Here is a 21,554-nt window from a genome sequence, read left to right as displayed (position 1 = left end):
GAGCCTGCTTCTCCCTCTGCCTGCCACTCCCCCTGCTTATGCTATCTTTCTTCCTCTGAAAAATAAATAAATAAAATACTTTAAAAATCTATTTAGGTATGTCTATGTCCTCCATCAGCTCCCAGCAGTACTTGTTCTCTCCTTTATCAGCATCATCAAGGAAGGAAGGAAACAGTGAAGAGCTGGCTGCCAGTGTAGAAGCTAGCAGGAAGATCACTTAGCTTTCATTTTTTCTTTTCTAAATCATCTGTAGACTGTTTCCTGGTTTAATATCTACTGCCATTTCTTTATATTTGTTCACTCAGTTCTTCCAATTCCAACTCTGATTATATTTTATAACCTAATAGCTAGAAAATATTCCCTTACTGCCCTCGAAAGAGTGTCTCTAATTATAGAATGTATAAATATGGTTCCCACTCACAGATGCCCACACTTTTTATTTTGAAATGATTTTAGGGGCGCCTGGATGGCTCAGATGGTTAAGCGTCTGCTTTCAGCTCGGCGTTGATCCCAGGGTCCTGGGATCGACTCCCTCATTCGGCTCCCTGCTGGGCAGGAAGCCTGCTTCTCCCTTTTCCTCTACTAATTCCCCTGCTTATGCTCTCTCGCTCTCTCCGTTAAATAAATAAATAAAACCGTAAATAAATAAATAAAATCATTTTTTAAAAGACTTTATTTTATTCATTTGACAGAGAGAGACACAGCGAGAGAGGGAACACAAGCAGAGGGAGTGGGAGAGGGAGAGGCAGGCTTTCCGCTTAGCCAGGTGCCTGATTCCGGGCTTGATCCCAGGACCCTGGGATCATGACCTGAGCCGAAGGAAGAGGCCCAATGACTGAGCCACCCAGGCGCCCCAATAAATAAAATCTTTTTAAAAAAATGATTTTAGATTTACAGATAAGTGGCAAACACAGTATAGGCTTTCTTACATATACTTTACCCAGGTTCATCTAATGTTACCCTCTTATAATAATGGTTCTGGTACCATGAACCCATCATCCTATCCTGTCCCTGTAGTCGCTAATGATGCTGAATATGTTCTGTCTGCCCCTCTTGGTCCACTCAACCAACTGGCCGACTGGTCCCTTTTGGCTTCTGATCAGATCCACCAATGAAAGCAGCAGAAAACTGGAGGGCAGGGTATTTATTTGCATCCTCCGACCCCCAAAACTTTCTGTCTGCAGAAACATGCGGGTATCAAAGACTGCAATAAAAACCCTTCCTTCATCTCTTCAGTTCCAACTGTTGTTTCTATCTGGGTTTCTGCTCCCACTCTTGGCTCCTTCAGGTCTAAGAATGGTGAGAAAGCTCTGCGGTCACTAGTCCTGGGATGCTTTGCCATCCCTCATTTCGCCCTTACCCCTGCCCACGTCTTTTAAACAATTCCTTTATTAAATTCCCCTTGATACCCCCAAATGACCATGCAATCTGGTTTTTTCCAGGGACAATGACTGATGACCTAACGAAAGTGTATTATCTTAAAATCGACATTCTCTTAAAGGAATATATCCTCTTACCCTGACACACCAAGTAGAGATTATATTTACATAAATGTTTCTGCCAAGTGGAGTTCCAAAAGCATGCCACTCACAAGTCCGATTTTATGAATCAAAACCTGAAATTATTTCCACTTTTACCTTATTCAAGAGTCAAAGAGACAATTACAGCCCAGCCAATAACATGCCACGTATATATAAAATAATCACGTATATATAAAATAACCCTAGTTGATTATCAATAGGGCTTGAGCAGGAACCTGGTCCTCCAGACCAGTGGGGACAGGAATTTGTGCTTTGCTTATCTCCTACCCCCATCATTTGATACCCATTCTGGCAGTTTGAGTGCTTTGAACAGAAACTCATTTCAGCTAGAGGAGAATTCTCTCTCTAGTCAGGGATTAGAAGTCACTATCCACACTTTTACATTTTGAACTATAATAAAATGAATACAGGTTATTGATATAGATAATAGAGTGCTTAAAAGTGAGAGGTATGAGACATACCAGGCAATTTCAGCCCCGCGACTGGATTCGGTATTTAGTTAGCAGGTTCAGAGTAGAATGGGACAGGCTTTTGCACCCAATTTCCTTAATCAGACTCTTCACCTGTCCAACTACTTCTTCACAGAAAATGCCGATAAAATCTTTGCTTAGGATACCTGCAGCATCCACCCTGACAAAAAGCAAGGGACCTAGATCTGAAGTTCTAAGAGGCCAGAGTCAAAGGAAGTGGACTAGATCTCTGGCAGAATGCCTAAGGCAAAGAGAGAATTATGAAAGGAGACCAAGTTGTAACCTGTAGCCTCCCATCACTGCTCCCCCGGGTAGCACCCAGCTGAACGCTAAGTCCTCACCCATGAAACCTTAAGCTCAAAGTTGTACTCTTCCCCTGCCCTCCCTCCCAAAATATGAATTTAGTTTTCATAACATCTCCTTCAGGGTTGTACAATATTCTATCTATTTTACACATATCAAACTAAAATCTGAAAGTATTTTAGCATTTCTACTGTGGAACAAAGAAACAAAGCTTTCTCTGGTGAACAAAATATATATTAGCCAATAGAAGATTAAAGAAAACATTTTAAAATACCAACATCAGAGGAAAAAATTATTATTTTTCCTTTTAGGGCATTTCCCTACTCCTGTATAACAACAGACAACTATAGAGGAAAGTGAGCAACCGTTCAGTTTCATTGCTGTGGCACATGAAATTCAGCCACTCACAGACACTTTATTTTAAAATAAGTCAGAGTCCACTGCCATAATTGAAAAAAGCAACACACAGTATATTTACTTCTGAAATTTATTTCAGGTGACAGGACACCCACAGACTAACAAAATAAACATAGAATTAAGTAGTATCAATTTCACTTCCTAGCAAAGGCAGATGACGATTTAGCTACCAAGCTTCTTCTAGATCAGTCTGTCCATGCAATTGAACTCCTTCTCTATGCCCCCACCCTAACCCCTGCAAATTTGAGAGCCATTTTAACAGCAGCACTAAAATGATTTCTCACTTGAAAATCTGAAGACCAAACACCTGAGATGGATACACCCAACACAGAAAGTGTGAGAAGAGATTAAGAAATACAAGCAGGGCTTTTAATGATACAGTTCGACAGCTGGAAGAGAGGGAGTAAGTAAAAGGGGGCGGGTGGGTCAATATCCAGAAGAAAAACAGAAGGGGTTAATTTACCTTGAAAATAACCAGTATTCTATTCGTCCAGGCCCAATGAGAATTTGTGCCAAGCAATTTCATTCATTTCACAGTGCCTAGAACACTGATGGCTGTGTGGTAAATATTAAACAAATACTTGTTGGTTGATGAAAATGTACATGGCAACGGCCGCGTACACACAGGAAACAGAAACTCAAGGTGGTCAGACAAATTTGAAAGCAATGCAAGGTTTGGTTCTCCATGTCAATAACATTTTCAAGGTACACAACGGGGGAAGCAAATGACATAAAAATTTGCCACATCCATCGTTCAACATGTTGTTCCTCTTTGAGGGCTAAAACTTTATTTGCAAAAGAAAAGCTAAGATTAGGTGAAAATGTTGTTAATTATATATACACGGTATAATTTTAAAGATCAGTTTTATTGCTTAAGGTCTTTTTTGAATTAAAAAGGTTACTTGCTCAGGTTGCTTACATTTGTAACAGCAATATGCCACTGGAAACCTTTATTTAACACATAAGCACCCATTTGCTAAACTAAAGCTAGCCTTGAACTTTGAGTAGTGCCATATGCTTTTAAATTAACCCTTCTAAATACTGTACAAAGCTCATATCACAGACTGTTAGCTTACAACCGAATTAGGTTACTGCTAAATACTCATTAGGCAAACTACTGAACTACTGAAAATAAAGAAAACATGCATATTTCTACAGCTCTATGAATGCCAAAATTAAAAATGATACAATGAGAATCTGGGATCAGGCAATGATAATTTGGCTGATCTCGATGGCTTACATATTTTAAGTTGAACTAAAACCTCTAAGGACCTTTCTCTTTGGAAAGCAAAACCACACATTTTAAAATAGTATCTAATGGAAGGTCTATTAAAATCACAATGGATCATAGCTGTCAACTTCAAATAGTGTCTCCTTAAGAGCTTAAGTTTACACACTGGTGCAACACCACAAAGGCGGATGCTACAAAAGGATCTACAAAGAAAAACAAATTTTATTCACAACACTTTGCATATAAACTTTTCCTTTTGCAGACTTGTGTGGAGTTGAAAATAAAGGATGCTAATATGTACACCATACAGCACATCAAAAAAAAGAGAGAGAGGGAGAGAGACAGAAACACTTCCGTTGAGTGAAAATTCATTTATCTACTGAAAATCGGGGAGAATTCACATCCACTGTACTCCAAATTTACTCCTAAGTGACAGAAAAATACTATATGAAATGGCAAAAAATTAAATATGATTTAATCAATAACTGATTACCTTTAAAACTTTGGGCTTCTTTTCCCTCTGGGGCCTCTTGTTTTCTTTTATAACCTAAAAAAAATCAAATTGCAAAATGAGCCTCCGTTTAAGAAAAAAAAAATTAGCTCCCACCCCCCCAAAATTTTTGGCTATTTCTCTATAAAACTACTTAGACCATTTAAAATCATCAACATGTTTGCTAGGCAGAACCTAAAGAGCTTATGTAAAATGTATACTTTAAAAGTCACTGAAAAAAAGCCTTGCATAAAGATGAAGTAGGGAAATACCCTTTTTTCCCCTTAAAGTCTGTCTTAATTAGCCTCTGCATTCTTCACAGCGAAGCCCACGAGGTAGCCATCTTGCTTGCTTCTGCAGAGGAAGCCTCTACAGTGGAACAGTTCTGCAAACTGCTTTTTGGTATTATTATCATGGTGTTTAAAGGCAGCCCTGGCCTGCCAGCACTGTAGACGTGCTGGGCATGCCTTTTGCAAAAACAGCCCCACAAAGAGTGCAGCCAATGGCAATGCAGAGCTTAGCAACTCCAAAGTGATCTTCTCTGCTAGCCTTCCTAGACAAAGGATCTCCTGTGCGGCTCCGCTCTCACCACAGGACACAGGCAGCCACAAGCTGCGACATGGAGTGCGCTGCAGAGGATCTGGTCGCGCCGAAATCACAGGAGGCTTCAGCAAAAACAATGCACACAAATCCCCCAGGTCTCCACCATCGGATCGATGGCGGAGGCTCCCTGATTAGTAACCTCTTGGCGGCTCCGAGGGCAGGTCTGCGCGGGGGGAGGGGTGCGCGGCTCTGCCTCCAACGTACAGGAGATATAACTGAGCTGAGGGGGGCATTTGGGCTTGCTGAAACTCTGGAAGGTATTGTGCATTTTTACTTTATAAGGCAAGGCTAAATATTGGCGATATTTAAGGCAGGGAGGTTATGTGAGGACAGTGTAGGCTCAGCTGTTGGGCTGCGTGTCTCATTCCCCGGGAACCACACCTCTTTGCAGCAGGCGCTTTGCCCAGAAACACAGCAATTTGATTTCTGTCAATAAATGTCCAATGACAAAGGCGGATTAAAAAATACTAATGAAGCCACTTGAAAGGAAAAAGGACAGGGTGAGGACAAGGAGAGGGGGAGGAGTTTTCAAAATAACACTTGCCACTCTCAGTGGCTGGGGAGAAAAGATTTCTCTCTCGCTCTAGACATCTCTGGTGACCTTCATTTCCTAAAGATACCCCCGCCGGTCCAGAAGGTGGGCTCATACCTTTGGGACAAAAAGGGCACCTTTGGCTCCTCAGTCTCTGGAGATCATCAGTTGTCACTGAGCATCTGTCCCTGGAGCTGCCAAGCAGGTTCCTGCTTACCCCCCAACACACACCCCGGACCCCCACAGCCTGTCTGCTCACCCGGCTGATGGTCAGACAGGACCACCGGGGCCACTGGGGCCACCCACTTCCTGGAGACTGGGAGCTGAGCCAGAGGTGGCACTAGCAGCCTCCCACACTCACGCACCTGGACTGCCACCTCGCCCAGTGGGTGGTAGGCACTGAGAGAGCTGGGCACTGAAGTTGGAACTTGCCAGTCCCCAGAGAATGCCAGAGCCAGCGGAGTTTAGCTCCCTCCCCTCAGCCCCCTGGCCAAGCAACCATGGCAGGAGAGAAAGAACCAGGACAGCTGCTGTGAGCTGGCAGGTCTCAAGGTCACTGCCAAAACGTAGTGTAGAGGCCGGTCACAGTCCCATCACGGCCACCTTGACAGCTGCACAGATCTTGGGAAGACAGCCTCAGCTCCATCCTCACAGGGCCAAAGTTTCAACAACACATTTAGGGGATTGGCAGGAGGGCCGCCCTGGCTGCCCAGCCAAAGATGGGTTTTCCACTTGCAGTTGGATTCAGAACAGATTCCCACAACCAGAAATCAGGAACAGAGTGAGGGCCGGAAGGCCTGTGTTTCATCACTCGGGATTCCTAGCCTTTCGGTTTGCCACAAAGGCACGCTTTCCTTGTTAGCATGGTTAAGTCCAACATGCACTGTTTTCCCACATGAAACTACGTCTCCCTCACCTGCCCACCCTCAAAATTCTCAACAAATACAAAAAGCAAGCTTCCTTGTAGCAAAACCAGTAGATTCTGACCTAAACACGTCCATCAGGCCAACATCGAGGATACTGAGCCCACACTAAGAAGCTCTCTGTGGCGAATGAAGCAAAGCCATGAAAAAGGTAGAAAAACAGGACTCAATACAGCAAGACTTAGAAATGGCCCTACGCTGCTTCTTCTCGGAGGTCCGTGTGGTGTGTGTGCACATGTGCGTGTCCGTGGGTGCACATGCGATAAATTATACGTAACATAAAATCTGGCATTTTAACCATTTTTAAGTGTACAGTTTAATAGCATTAAGTACATTCACAATGTTTTTCTTTTTTCCAGATTTTTATTTACTTACTTGACAGAGAGAGACACATGAGAGAGGAACACATGCTAGGGGAGAGGGAGAGGGAGAAGCAGGCTTCCCACTGAGCAGGGAGCCCGAAGTGGGGTTCGATCCTGGGACCCCGGGATCATGACCTGAGCTGAAAGCAGACACTTAGCGACTGAGCCACCCAGGCGCCCCCATTCACAATGTTGTGAAACTATTCCCACTCGCCATTTCCAGCATCTTTACATTATCCCAAACAGACACTCTATCCATTCAACCGTAACTCATCCGCCTTCTCTCAGTCCCTGCTACTTTTTATCGCTATAAATTCACCTATTCTAGCATCTAAGTGGTATCACATGATATCTGTCCTTCCGTGTCTGGCTTATTTCACTTTGCATAATGTTTTCAAGCTTCATCCACGTTGCAGGATGTATTAGAATTTCATCCTATTGAAGGCTCAATAGTATTTCACTATGTGTATATACACCAAACCTGTTTATCTCTTCTTCTCTTGATGTACATTTGGGTTGTTCCCACCTTCTGTCTATTGTGAGCAATACTGCCGTGAGCGTCGGTAGAAGTATCTATTGGAGTCCCTGCTTTCAATTCTTTTGAATATATACCTAGGGGAAGAACTGCTAGATCATATGATAATTCTGTTTAAATATTTAAGGAAGACAGAAAAGCAGTCACCCACCAGGGAGGGGGCCTTGCTGCTGGATCCTGGGCCAGGAGCTGCTCTGAACAGGCCAGCATCAGTAGCCGGGGCTTCTTGGAGCCGCTGGTTCAGGGATGTTTGTTACACAGCCTTGGTGCTAACCACCAAACTTGTGGAGTGGCTATACCATTCTACATTCCTGTCAGCAGTGCACACAAGGGTAGTCTACATTTCTTAAAGTTCCTTGTATGTCAATTACAAATTACACCTCTCCCCCTTGAACACCCTGAATATAACTTTCAAAAAGCATCAACGTTTTCCCTTGAGCTCGATTGCTCAATATTTAGTAAAGTGGTCCATGATATATAATGCATATAATTCTAAAATTAAAAACAATCTATTCCCGGTGAGATCCATGTGTGTCTCAATAAAATAAAATAAAACCAGGCTCTGAGTGTTAGGTGTACTGAATATCCACATCAGTGAGAAGTCCACTTTTTAGAGCCCCACTGACAAGCATTTTCACTGCATGGAACACCCATGAAGCTATACAACGCTGCCCTCGGCCAACTAAGCAAACATTGAAGGTCTGTGTGCAGTGTTCTGTAAAATGAATTAATAAATAAAGCCACAGCTCATCTCAGCTAAATATGAGGGTTAATTAAAGTGACCAGAAGTAAGATTAACTCAAAATATCCAACTGATACTACGCTATGAAGGTCTGTACTTGTTTGAACACAGAATACATTGGTAACCTATATTGGTTGTGACCATCTGCTCTAAATCCTATACTTAGTGATTTGATGGTCTCTCAGCTTAGGGCTTAGGTGATGGTGAGCTTTGATGGAGAAAATAATCAGACATTATTAGCAGAGAAACTGGGAGGCAGGAGAGGCATTCCCATTCTCTTATTATTTAGGGCAAAGTACATACAACTAGATTCTATTGAAAGAATGGCAGGTCAGAAACTAAGAAACCCTGTGTTATAGTCCTACTTCTTCAGAACTTGTTTTTGTCTCTTAAATCTGTTTTTCTCACAAAGAATCATGATTATTAAGTTGCACGAGATGTATTTAATTTTGTGATAACTCAAGTATTAGGTTCTTTCGAATATTACAAAACAAGATCTCTTTTCTCTTAAAAATCACAATTATAGAACATAAAAAGAACATCAGAGAAAACTGAGTCTAACTACATTATTTCATTGAAAAAACTAAGCCTTAAAGAGATAAAATTCCTTAATTCACATTACATAGCAAGTAAGAACTTAACTTGAGCTGAGGTATAACCAACCGTCTACACTGCTTTCTCTAACTCCTAATAACCTTTAAGACTGAAACATCTTCAAAACCACACACTACAGTTTGTTGTTGTTGTTTCTTTTTTTCTTTTCTTTTTGAGAGAGAGAGAGAGAGAAAGAGTGCCTGTGCACATAAGCCAGGGAGAGGGCAGGATGGGGGGAGGTAGAGGCAGAAGCAGACTCCCTGCTGAGCAGGGAGCTGAAGCTGGGCTCCATCCCAGGACCCTCCCTGATCAGGACCTGAGCTGAAGGCAGATGCTTAACCTATTGAGCCACCCAGGCAGTCCCACATACCTGGGATACAGGAGTAGCAGCTCAGATTTCTAGAAGACTGGTATTTAAACGAACCTTACATTAGGTATGCTTTTAAAAAAATTAATTTTGTGCCCTCAGAGACAAATTAGTGAGTAATTTCAAAAGTCTACTTCTCTTTCTAAACATAAACCATTCTGCATCCATAAGAAACTACACATACAAATACTGCCCAGGAGTTTTCTCCTAAGGTAATCTCAAGTGATCACGGTTCCTCAAACTTGACACCTCTCCAGCAAAAAATCCTTCCAGTATTAGCCACACTCTCCTCTTCCATGAAATCCTTCCAAATCAAATTTCTCTTCTCCCATATTGAGGGGGGGACACGGGGGGGGGGGGCTGGTCATAGCTTTTGCTGTGACACCTGGGTAAAGATATTTCAAGAACCATGTTTTATAAATTTCCAATCATTAAGAGTAAGAAGAGGAAAGCTCATTCTTTTCACAATTCTAATGGCGATCTCCAACTTAGCTTGGTTTTATTTCCTGTGAGACATGGAAACTTCAGATTAACAGGAGATCTTCCTGGGTGACTGGGCAAACAATAATAGTCTGGGTATAAAGGGCTGATCTCCTCACAACAGCCTTTCCTTGGCTTCCCTCCCCCACTTCCTTCCCTGAGGCTTATCTGCAGTAGCCCTTTTTCCTTCTAAGGGGCCAGGTCTACCTAGTGACTACCCCATACCCTCCAGCAATCATGGTTATTGCTGGTAAAAATAACTGCTTTTCAATAACAAAAATTAAGGAACAAGTGAGCGATGGTCTTCAGTAGTTGCCAAATGAAAACTGTTGACAATGAGGTGAACCAGAGATAATGCCAGAGACTAATGGAGCTGAAATACCACCTGTCCTCCATTTCTTAGGCATTCTCAGGACTACCTTGAAGTGGACAAGCCTACTCCACTACAGTCTAGATCCATAACATGGACAGAGAAATCCAGTAAGATATCTATGGGTTTTTGTCAAAAACAAAGAAATCACAAAGGATGATTCTATTTAGAAAAATGTCCCCTTTTATGAATGATATATTGAAGTTTGCTTCTTCTTATTTGCTAGTCTGTCCCGTGTATTTTGGAATCGGTAATATCCTTTTTTTTTTAAAGGAAGTTCCGTATCTTTGGGCTCCTTCTCCCTGTCATTCCTGCCAGAGAGCTGACACTAGATAGCATCGTATGCTCCGTTTTTAGATAATCCCATTGTCTCATCAAGTCTAACGGCAAAATCATAAAAATTTATTGTTTCACTGAGAAACTCAAATCATTTTACACCCACACAACTTCCTTTTGAGAAAGTTAGATCTAGTTATCCCCGAACTTTAACTAAATCAAAATTGTTGAACCTTGGGGCGCCTGGGTGGCTCAGTGGGTTAAGCCTCTGCCTTTCGCTCAGGTCATGATCCCAGGGTCCTAGGATCAAGCCCCACATTGGGCTCCTTGCTTGGCAGGGAGCCTGCTTCCCCCTCTCCTCCCTCTGCCTGCCTCTCTGGCCACAGTGATCTCTCTATGTCAAATAAATAAATAAAATCTTAAAAAAAACTGTTGAAACTTAAAAGACCCCACACCCAAAAACATTGTCTTCAAAATGTGTTAATTCATTTTTTTACAATGAACTTCCCCCATTTAACTTTCAACAACTTAATAATAAAAAGTAATAATTAAAAACCTATGCAACGGACTTAATAAATGTTGGGGAACTTCCAATATGCAGAATGGTGCTGGGCCATGGGGCGCCTGGGGGGCTCAGGTCATGATCTCAGGGTCCTGGGATGGAGCCCCACAGCAAGCTCTCTGCTCAACAGAGTCTGCTTCCCCTCCCCCCTCTGCTGATCTCCCCGGCTCAAGTTCTCTCTCTCAAATGAATAAATAAAATCTTAAAAAAAAAAAAAAAATGGTGCTGAGCCCACATCAACTCAGAAGAGACACAAACTGAGTCATGATACAGTAGAACATCTGGGATGCATCCAGAAAGCTATGAAAGGCAGAGAAGACTTCCCCAGGCAAGTGACTTTTCTACCAAAACCTAAAGAGGTAAGCAGGAGTTGGTGAAATTTAGGGGAGTGAAGAAAGGGAGGTGCCCCTGATGAAGGCAATGGCATGTGCAAGGACACTGGTAGCACTGTGGCTACAGAAAAGTCACCCTAGACGATGGCCGTGAAGAGGCAAAGGGGACAAGGCATATAAAAAGGCTGGTCAGGGGCGCCTGGGTGGCTCAGTGGATTAAGCCGCTGCCTTGGGCTCAGGTCATGATCTCAGGGTCCTGGGATGGAGCTCCGCATCGGGCTCTCTGCTCCACAGGGAGCCTGCTTCCTCCTCTCTCTCTGCCTGCCTCTCTGCCTACTTGTGATCTCTCTCTCTGTCAAATAAATAAATAAAATCTTTAAAAAAAAAAAAAAAGGCTGGTCACTGTGCTCGCACAAGAAGAGATATAATTAGCTTTCAATTCTCCATCATTCCAATGTGAAATGTGGCGCTTTTTTTGTTCCATCCTTCAATTTTCAATAATTAGTCCTTTCAAAAGCCAACAAGGATGCTCCTGTTAAATCATCACAAATATCAGCTACTTTTTCAAGGGAAGAACTAAGGAGAGGTGATTGGTTTGGCTTTGCTCTCGAAAACCCTGGGTTTGTTTTTTTTGTTTTTTTTTAATATTTTACTTATTTGACAGAGAGAAATCACAACTAGGCAGAGAGGCAGGCAGAGAAAGAGGAGGAAGCAGGCTCCCCGCGGAGCAGAGAGCCCGATGTGGGGCTCGATCCTAGGACCCTGGGATCATGACCTGAGCCGAAGGCAGAGGCTTTAACCCACTGAGCCACCTAGGTGCCCCCAAAACCCTAATTTTTAAGGTAAGAAGCACCCCTGTATAAGTAAGTCTCCTAATCAGAGAAAAGCATGTTTTGGAAATGAATGTATGTAAAATTTCTGCCAGGATTAGTTATTTGGGAAGGGTCAACTCCTTAAAAAAAAAAAAAGATTTTTTATTTATCCATTTGAAAGAATGAGAGACAGTGAGAGAGAGAGAGTGTGTTATGAGCTGGTGAGAGGGGCAGAAGCAGAAGCAGGCTCCCCACTGAGCAGGGATCCCAGGACCCTGAGATCATGACCTGAGCCAAAGGCAACCCACTGAGCTAGCCAGGTGCCCCAGGAAGGGTTAATGCCTTTAGTTTTTGAGGCTATATGTCAGAATTACACACAATCTATAGAGAAGCAAACTTGTCTGCCAGGAAGTAAGTTATTCTTTCAGCTGAGTAACTGTATTGGACAGATGCTTTTGATGTTTGGAGTAAGGGGTACTCTTTGTTCATGCCAGGAATAGAAAAGAGATTACCCCCTATATTGGAGGCACAGAGGCACTTCTCTGATTTAATGAGTAATTCTTTTCCATGGAGCTTAACTCAGCTAGAGAGAAGACAGGAACTACCATTTTTTTTTTTTTTCCAGGAAGAACCAGAAAAACAAAACCCAAAAAACTTGCCATCGAGCCTATAATATTTATAGTAACAGAATGCCTAAAAATCAAAATTATTTCCGAAGTCTGCTTGATTTTTTCTGACAGCCGAACACTTATTCAATGTGCACATTATCTCTTATTTAAAGTAAAATAAAGAAACAGTTCTCAAAGTTCTTCCTAGAGACAGTTCTAACATGCTACCATTTCTGTGTTTGAAGGGGAGCTTTTTAAATGTTTGCAAGGTAAAGGCCTTTAGAAATACCTTGGGAAGTCAAGAGATATACGTGCCATAAAAAAAGACCAAAAATGTTATTTTCATCACACTTCACCTTAGAAATCAACAAGTGTAGGAGTGACTGGGTGGCTCAGTCGTTTGAGACACGGACTCTTGATTTCGCTCAGGTCATGATCTTGGGGTGCTGAGATACAGTCCCGAGTCTGATTCTGTGCTCAGTATGGAGTCTGCCTGAGACTCTCTCTTCCTCTCCCTCTGCACTTCCCCACCCCCTACCTCTCCCACACTCTTTCAAATAAATAAATAAAATCTTTTTGAGAAAAATACGAGCTCAGGGTTGTCACTGTGCTAACTGCAGATTCAAATGAAAAACTTGCCTATCTTGGGGCGCCTGGGTGGCTCAGTGGGTTAAGCCTCTGCCTTCGGCTCAGGTCATGATCCCGGGGTCCTGGGATCGAGTCCCACATGGGGCTCCTTGCTCAGCAGGGAGCCTGTTTCCCCCTCTCTCTCTGCTTGCCTCTCTGGCCACTAGTGATCTCTCTCTCTCTCTCTCTTTTAAATAAATAAATAAAATCTTAAAAAAAAAACAACTTGCCTATCTTTATTAGGAATGTTTTAGCATAAATTATTCTAAGGGAGTTTCAATAGATTTTTTTTTTAAAGATTTTATTTATTTGTTTTGAGAGAAAGAGAGAAAAGATGAGGTGGGGGGAGGGTCAGAGGAAGAGGGAGAAGCAGGCTCCCCACTGCGCAGGAAACTTAACATGGGGCTCGAACCCAGGACCCAGGGATCATGACCAAAGCCTAAAGCTGACCTTAACCAACTAAGCTACCTAGGTGCCCCTAAAGATTTTCTTTTTAAGTAATTTCTACAGTCAACATGAGGCTCCAACTCACAACCCCAAGATCAAGAGTGGAATGCTCTAACAACCGAGCCAGCCAGGTGCCCCCATAGATATTTACCTTTAATACTAGTTAAGAAAATGCAATTTTCCCAAAACAATGTTTTATTTCCCTGACTTCCAAATATTTATTAAATAGACACACTAGCTCTTGTTGTTTAAAATAAATAAATGGGGGCGCCTGGGTGGCTCAGTCACCGGATGGCTGCCTTCGGCTCAGGTCATGATCCCGGGGTCCTGGGATCGAGCCCCGTATGGGGCTGCCTGCTCAGCAGGGAGCCTGCTTCTCCCTCTCCCACTCCCTCTGCTTGTATTCCCTCTCTTGCTGTGTCTCTCTATGTCAAATAAATAAATAGAATCTTAAAAAATAAAATAAATAAATGGTTTTTATGTTTTTCTAAAAGATTTATTTATTCATTTGAGAGAGTTAGCATGAGAGCAAGAGGTAGGGAGGAGAAGAGGAAGAGGGAGAGAATCTCCAGCAGACACTGAACCTGGAGCCTGATGTGAAGCTCGATCTCAGGTCTCCGAGCTCATGATCTAACCTGAAATCAACAGCTGATGCTTAAAAGACTGAGCAACCCAGGTACTCCTGATTCTGAATGTTTTACTACTGTTCATAAACTGAACCCTGACACTCCTCAAAATATTATTTTAAACAAGATCCATATGTCCCTGGTGAGTCCAAAGCCCAATGATGCTATTAAATATGGGACCTTAAGCAAGTCAACCTCCCCAAGACTTAGTGAAGGAAAATGCTGACTTAGGATTAAATGACTACGAAGAGTATGTGATAATGGCACTTGGCTTACACGTGGCTCCACTGCAGCAACAGAGAACCATGACTGTCACCAGTTAGGAAAACTGAATACAAGAAACACTGTAATAAAGAAAAAATGTGGGGGTGCCTAGCTGGCTCAGTCAGTTGAAGATCTGCCTTCAGTTCATATCATGAACTCAGGTCCTGGGATCAAGCCCCATACTGGGCTCCCTGCTCTGCAGGGAATCTGCTTCTCTTTCCCTCTCCCTCTGACTTGATCCCTGGCGCCTACCCCCTCACCCGGCTTGTGCTCTCTCATCTCTATGAGAGATGCAGAGAAAAACGACCACTCATGGACCACTGGTGGGAATGCAAATCAGTACAGTCACCATAGATACCGTACGGAGGAACCGTACGGAGGTTCCTCAAAAAATTTAAACTAGAGCCACCCTATAATCCAGTAATTCCACTACTGTGTATTTACCCAAAGAATATGAAAACACTAATTTGAAAGGATATACGCACCCCAATGTTTACTGCAGCATTATTTATAATAGCCGAATTACGGTAGCAGCCCAAGTGCCCATTAATAGATGAATGGATAAAGACATTAGTCAGCCATAAAAAAGAATGAAATCTTGCCATTTGAAACAGCATGGATGGATCTACAGAGTATACTTCTAAGTGAAATTAGAAGTCAGAGAAAGACAAGGGGAGGTGAGTGGGGGATGGGTGAAATAGGTGAAGGGGATTAGGAGTCCACTTATCATGATAAGCACTGAGTGATATACAGAATTGTGAATCACTATATTGTACATCTGAAAGGAATTTAGCACTGTATGTTAACTCTACTGGAATTTTTTAAAATGTAATGAAAAAAATGTAATGAGAAATTAAAACTCATTTACTATAAAAACTGAAGATATTCAAGCACACACTATCTGGGGACATTAGAACCTCTCCCAGATAAATCTAGTATTAACAAGATTTCTGCTAGAGTTGGGCATTCTAATTCCACAATTTCATTATAACACAATGTTACATGTATTAGTTAAAAAGAATATGAAACTTTCACTTCCATTGATAATAGAATTGGTGATTTGGATCAACCACCCTGCTAAAGACAATTAGAAAAGCTACACAAAATATAAAAACATCTCCTTAGAGTGAAAAATTACCATTATAGTACCAAGATTCAGAGGGGAATGAGGTCCAGGGAGGGTCAAAATATTTTAAAGCAAAAATATAAAATGGAGGGAAAGAACTAAAAAGATGGTTAAAAAGAAATGCAACCTTGGAAGTAAAATATACAAAGAGTGGAACTGGCAAACTCAGAGAGTTTCAAGATTTGATTCAGGTCAAAAAAGACTGACACTTTTGCGTAATGAACCCCTAAGACTCTTACACAACCTCTCTTTCAAAGTTTTACAAGTCCAAAAGATAGCATGAATACCCTTAACATGACTATTCACAAATCCGGCTCTTGGTCCCACTGCTTTGGAAAGCATCATCCTCTGGGTTCTTCACATTCTGATTGTTGCTCAAGCTCAAGAACACGGTGGTGAAAACGAGCACATACCATCCAAGCCATGGGTTCTAATCCTAGATCACCTGTTTGGTCTTAGGCAAGTTACTTGCCCTCTCTAAGCTTCAGTGGCTGACTTTATACCTTGGGGGAAGAATATAGATTTCAATAGGATTGTTGAAAGAATTAAATGAGACAATGAGTATGTCAGTGCTTAAAACAGTATCTGGCACGTTGTAAGTACTCGAAACATGATAGTCGTTATTAACCCCTTCAGATATCAAGTTGATTGCATACCACTTCCACATCTATGATGAGTATCATTCAATTCCACCAACATCTGTTTGGTGACAACTAAATACCAGGCACTGCACAGGGAGAGAAATGAAGGGCAAGAAAAAAAAAATCCTCTTCAGTCAAGTCCGTGACATTTCTACAAAGCAAAAAGTGAAGTTCACTTGGAACTGAATAACAAAATTAGAGATTAAGCACAGCAACCAAAGGAAAAAAATAAAATAAAATAGAGTTCATCAAAATTGAAACTTTCTGTGTTTCAAAGGACAATTCTCAGAAAAATATTTGTGGATGACCTATCTGATTGGGGTCTAGTATACAGAACATATAAAGAACACTTGCAATTCAACAGAAAACAAGCCAATTTAAAGATGGACAAAGGGGCGCCTGGGTGGCTCAGTTGGTTAAGCCACTGCCTTTGATTCAGGTCATGATCCTGGGGTCCTGGGATTGAGCCCCACATCAGGCTCCCTGCTCAGTGGGGAGTCTGTTTCTCCCTCTGATCCCACCTCTTCTCATGCACTCTCTCTCTCTCTCACTCTCTCAAATAAATAAAATCTTTTAAAAAATAAAAATAAAGATGGACAAAATAAAGATGGACCCAAAAAAAATCAATTAAAAAATAAGGGGGGTGCCTGGGTGCTTCAGTAGGTTAAAGCCTCTGCCTTCGGCTCAGGTCATGATCCCAGAGTGCTGGGATTGAGCCCCACATCGGGATCTCTGCTCAGCAGGGAGCCTGCTTCCCTTCCTCTCTCTCTGCCTGCTTCTCTGCCTACTTGTGATCTCTGTCTGTCAAATAAATACATAAATATTTAATAAATAAATAAGGATGGGGCACCTGGGTGGCTCAGTGGCTTAAGTCTCTGCCTTCGGCTCAGGTAATGATCTCAGGGTCCTGGGATCGAGCCCCACATCGGGTTCTCTGCTCAGCAGGGAGCCTGCTTCCCCCCTCTCTCTGCCTGCCTCTCTGCCTACTTGTGATCTCTCTCTCTGTCAAATAAATAAACAAAATCTTTAAAAATAAATAAATAAGGATAGATGTACAAAGGACTTTGCTATGGTCTGAATGTTTCTGTCCCCCCAAAATTTATGTTGAAATCCCAATGCCCAATGTGATATGAGAAGATGGGTTCTTTGGGAAATGTTTAAGTCCTAAGAGTGGAACCCTCATGAATGGGGTTAGTGCCTTATAACAGAAGCTCCAGAGAGATCCTTCACTTATTTCACTAAGTAAGGAAATAGTGAGAAGGCACCATCTGTGAACTATGAAAAGGGCCTTCACCAGAATTTGACCAGGCTGGCACCTTGATCTTGGACTTCCCAGCCTCCAGAACTTTGAGCAATATTTTCCTGTTATTCACAAGATACCTGTCTGTAGTATTCTGTTACAGACCAAAAAGACTAAAACAGAATTGCAAAGTATTCCTAGAAGATATACAAGTAGTCCAGAAACACATGAAAAGATGCTTGACCTCCTTAATCAAAACCACCATGAGATACCACCTCATACTCACTAGGATGGCAATAATCAAAAAGTCAGATAATAACAAGTGTTGGTGAGAATGTGGAAAAATTAGAACCCTCATACATTGCAGGTTGGAATCCAAAATGGTACAGCTACTTTGGAACACAGTTTGGTAATTGCTTAAATTTAAAGTTACCATTTGACCCAGCAATTCCTCTTCTAGGAATATATACAATGTAACAGAAAACACATGTCTACACAAAAACCTGTACACAGATGTTCATAATAGCATTACTCATAATAGGCAAAAACTGGAAACAACCTAAAAGTCCATCAACTGATGAATGTGTATACAAACTATGGTTTATTCATACAAAGGAAATATTATTCAGCCACAAAAGGGAACAAAGTACTGATATATGGTACAACATGGATGGACCTTGAAAGCATCATGCTAAGTGAAAGAAGCCAGACACAAAAGACCAAATACTGTATGATTCCATTTACATGAAATGTCAGAACAGGCAAATCCACAGAGACAAAAAGCAGATTAGTGGTTGCCAGGAGCTGGGGGAGGGGAGAATAGAGTGACTGCTGAGTGGCACAGGATTTCTGTTAGAATAATGAAAATGTTCCAGAATTAGATTGTGGTGATGGTTGCACAACCTTGTAAATATATTAAAGATCAGTGACTTGTGCACTATTAAAAGAATGAATTTTATTATGTGAACTCTATTTCAATTTTTTTAAAAATTGAGATTGTTTAATTCTCCTTTATCACAGTGCCTCTACTACTTGCTAGCCATGGGAATTAAACACAATTTTTAAAGTGTGTTTCTATTTCCCACTCTGCAAAATGAGAGTGCTAATACTTCTACTTCAAACACTGTCAGGATCAAATATGGTAATATTAAGACGATTACCTATTGAGCACAGTGTTAAATGTTCATTTCTTTCTTCTTTCTTCCCTTTGCCAGTTTCTTATTTCAAGTCAAAGAAGTTTAATTTTTAAAAAAATCTTATGTATATAATGAGCAATGAAGACAGAGTTCCCTAAGTTATTAGTTCTTTGACAAAAGAGAAAAATGCTATTATATTGTTTTCCTTGTTTTTTTGATTTTTGTTGGTTTGAACATCTCATAATGCACTAGAAAGTGGAATTGGGTGAATAAAGTAGGCACTTTAATTTCTATGTTGCCTAGTACACTAATCTCCCTACAATTTTGAATTAACGCCTAAAGAAGCTACTTACTCCTACAGGTATAGAACACACACACATGCATACTTCTTTTTTTTTTTTTAAGATTTTTTATTTATTTCTTTGAGATACAGTGAGAGAGAGGGTGCTCAGGGAGGGCAGAAGGGCAGAGGGAGAGGGAGAAGCAGACTCCCCACTGAGCAGGGAGCCAGATGTGGGGCTCAATCCCAGGACCCAGAGACTAAGACCTGAGCTGAAGGCAGATCCCTAACCTACTGAGCCACCCAGGCACACCCCCCCACACCCATGTACACACTTATCTTCTAATCTAAACTGTACTAACTCCATCCAAAACTTTATGCCTCACATAAACTGTGGACTTCCACTGCCTTGTCTTCCCACTTCCTTTGCCTTGATCCTACTTTTGCTCTTTAACAGAAAACTCACCACAGACTGGTGTTGCATACGAAATCTGATATGAAAACAAGCTGTGTAGTATAAATGTCTAGAATACAGCAGAAACACCAAACCCTCTCATTATACAAAGGCAAGAAAATAACTGTACCATTGTCGTCTCAGTGGAAACCACAACTATAATTCTATGTCGCATGGGAACAGTGAAACCAATTCATTCATAAGGCATCTTAATCCTCCAGCAGGAAAAATGCTTTTGCAGATGTTGCAAAATGGTGTGTACTGGGTACTTCTGAGGACTTCAATTACTTTTCTCTAAATAACATGAATCAAGTGGCAAGAGGGAAATGGCTGAGAGTAGTGAAATGAATATACAAATCTCTTCAAGGATGTAACAACTACTACCCTAGTGAGCACCTGGTATGTAGCAGGTACACTGCCAGGGCTTTTAACAACATCACTTCTGCTCCTTATAGCATCCCTCCTTCCCAGATCTGTCACAATGTTACAAATAGATCCATTCTCACACGGATGAACACACAGGGGAATATCAAAACTCGGTACAACCGTTTTTTCCTTAACCATAGAAACACTTGTCAATTTCATTCCTTCAATGGCTTAAAGGAGTGGTGTGATCCTCATACTTCTTTTTCTTTTGCGGAGTAGGAGACATGACTTACATTTCTTCAAAATCTAATAAAAACTATGGACCATCTCTCCAGAAAAATGCATATAAAAATAATATTTAGCAAACTAATATAACAGTTTGTTAACCATACTGGAATTATATATATATATTGCATAAAATTTTGAGGGAATGGGATCACAGAATACTAAAGGCCATCCACATTAAAAAATCTCGAGTGTAGGGGGGGCGCCTGGGTGGCTCATTCAGTTGAGTGGCTGGCTCTTGATTTTGGCTCAGATCATGATCTCAGGATTGTGAGCTAGAGCCCCCCATGGGGCTCCCCACTCAGTCAGAGTCTACTCGAGTCTCTCCCTCTGCCCCTCACCCTCACTCTCGAAAATAAGTAACTAAATCTTTAAAAAAAAAACTCTAATGTATAAATTCTATTTTTATGATTACTGAAATGTTGTATGAGTGTTGAGATCATTCAAACCAGGATCAAATTCATCCCAGGGATTCTTGTCTAGCAACCAAAAAAGCATGTGGCAAGTTTAGCAGGACTTAAAAAACTAATCTAATACAGTAACAATAATTTTAAAATTCTGGTTTTTCCATGGTAGCTAAAAATTCACCAAGTACCTAATCTGATCTGGCTAGTACCCAGTCATTAATTAGAATATAGAGCTACCTCAATCGCCACCTTTGAGAAGGCAACTAAGATGTGTTAACCAAAAAAAAAATGTAATAGAAATTTCAGTTTCTCATTTTCAGAGAAGGAAATAAACCTGACTTTCCAAAAGATACTTGTACTATAAATATAAAACTTGGGTTTCTAAAAGTGGTAAAGATTTAGAAACCATTAGGCAGTAACTCATTAGAAAAACACTAAATATTTTGGTTATGCTAATACTTTTAGCTGGAAATAAGGGACTAATGATTCCAGTGTCAAGAAAATAATCTGAAATGTAAAGGAAGATTTATCCTGAAAGAAGTTCACTATCATACAAAAAACTGTAAGAAACTGAAGCATCCAGCAATGAAAATTAATTTAGTAGGGTTGTGTTCATTTACCTAAGAGAGTATTTTGCACATAGTTTTCAAATCTTTATAAAATGTTAAATACAAGGCAAAATGTGAAAAAAGGAGAAGAAACACATTTACCCCATTTGACTTCAACTATGTTATTTTTCAAATGCAGAAAAAATACTGGAAGCAAATATGCTAATATACCCATGACGGTTGCCTCTAAGTAGTAGAATTATAGTTTATTTTTTGTCCTGCTTCTAAACTTTCTAAATGGAAATTATATAACTTTGACTTAGTATGCTGTATTATTTTTTAAAGTAACATAAGCTCATAATAAAAAAATTCAAACCATGTAAAAAAATTTTAAGTAAAAATTTAAAATCATGTTATTACCTAATATGCCCTTTCTCCTCCAAAAAAAACCTATCCTTAGAGTAAACACTTCCAACAGTTTTGTTTGGTAGGTATCCTTCTAGAATTGTTTTTCCATTTACAATTAGAAAAATACATGATTGTGAGCTGTCCAAACT

The 21,554-nt window shown here is 40.9% G+C and overlaps 1 protein-coding gene across 1 annotated transcript in view; it reads right to left on the bottom strand.

Moving 5' to 3' along the window:
• TET1 (tet methylcytosine dioxygenase 1) overlaps positions 1–21,554 on the bottom strand; it is a 132,823-nt gene that overhangs the window by 99,264 nt on the left and 12,005 nt on the right. The window contains exon 2 of the mRNA XM_046027684.1: positions 4,456–4,509. Coding sequence (XP_045883640.1) covers positions 4,456–4,509 — 54 coding nt within the window. The remainder of the gene's footprint in view (positions 1–4,455; positions 4,510–21,554) is intronic.

Source organism: Meles meles, chromosome 13, assembly GCF_922984935.1.
Source record: "Meles meles chromosome 13, mMelMel3.1 paternal haplotype, whole genome shotgun sequence".
NCBI classification, from domain to species: domain Eukaryota; kingdom Metazoa; phylum Chordata; class Mammalia; order Carnivora; family Mustelidae; genus Meles; species Meles meles.
This window is presented reverse-complemented; position numbering and strand designations above follow the sequence as displayed.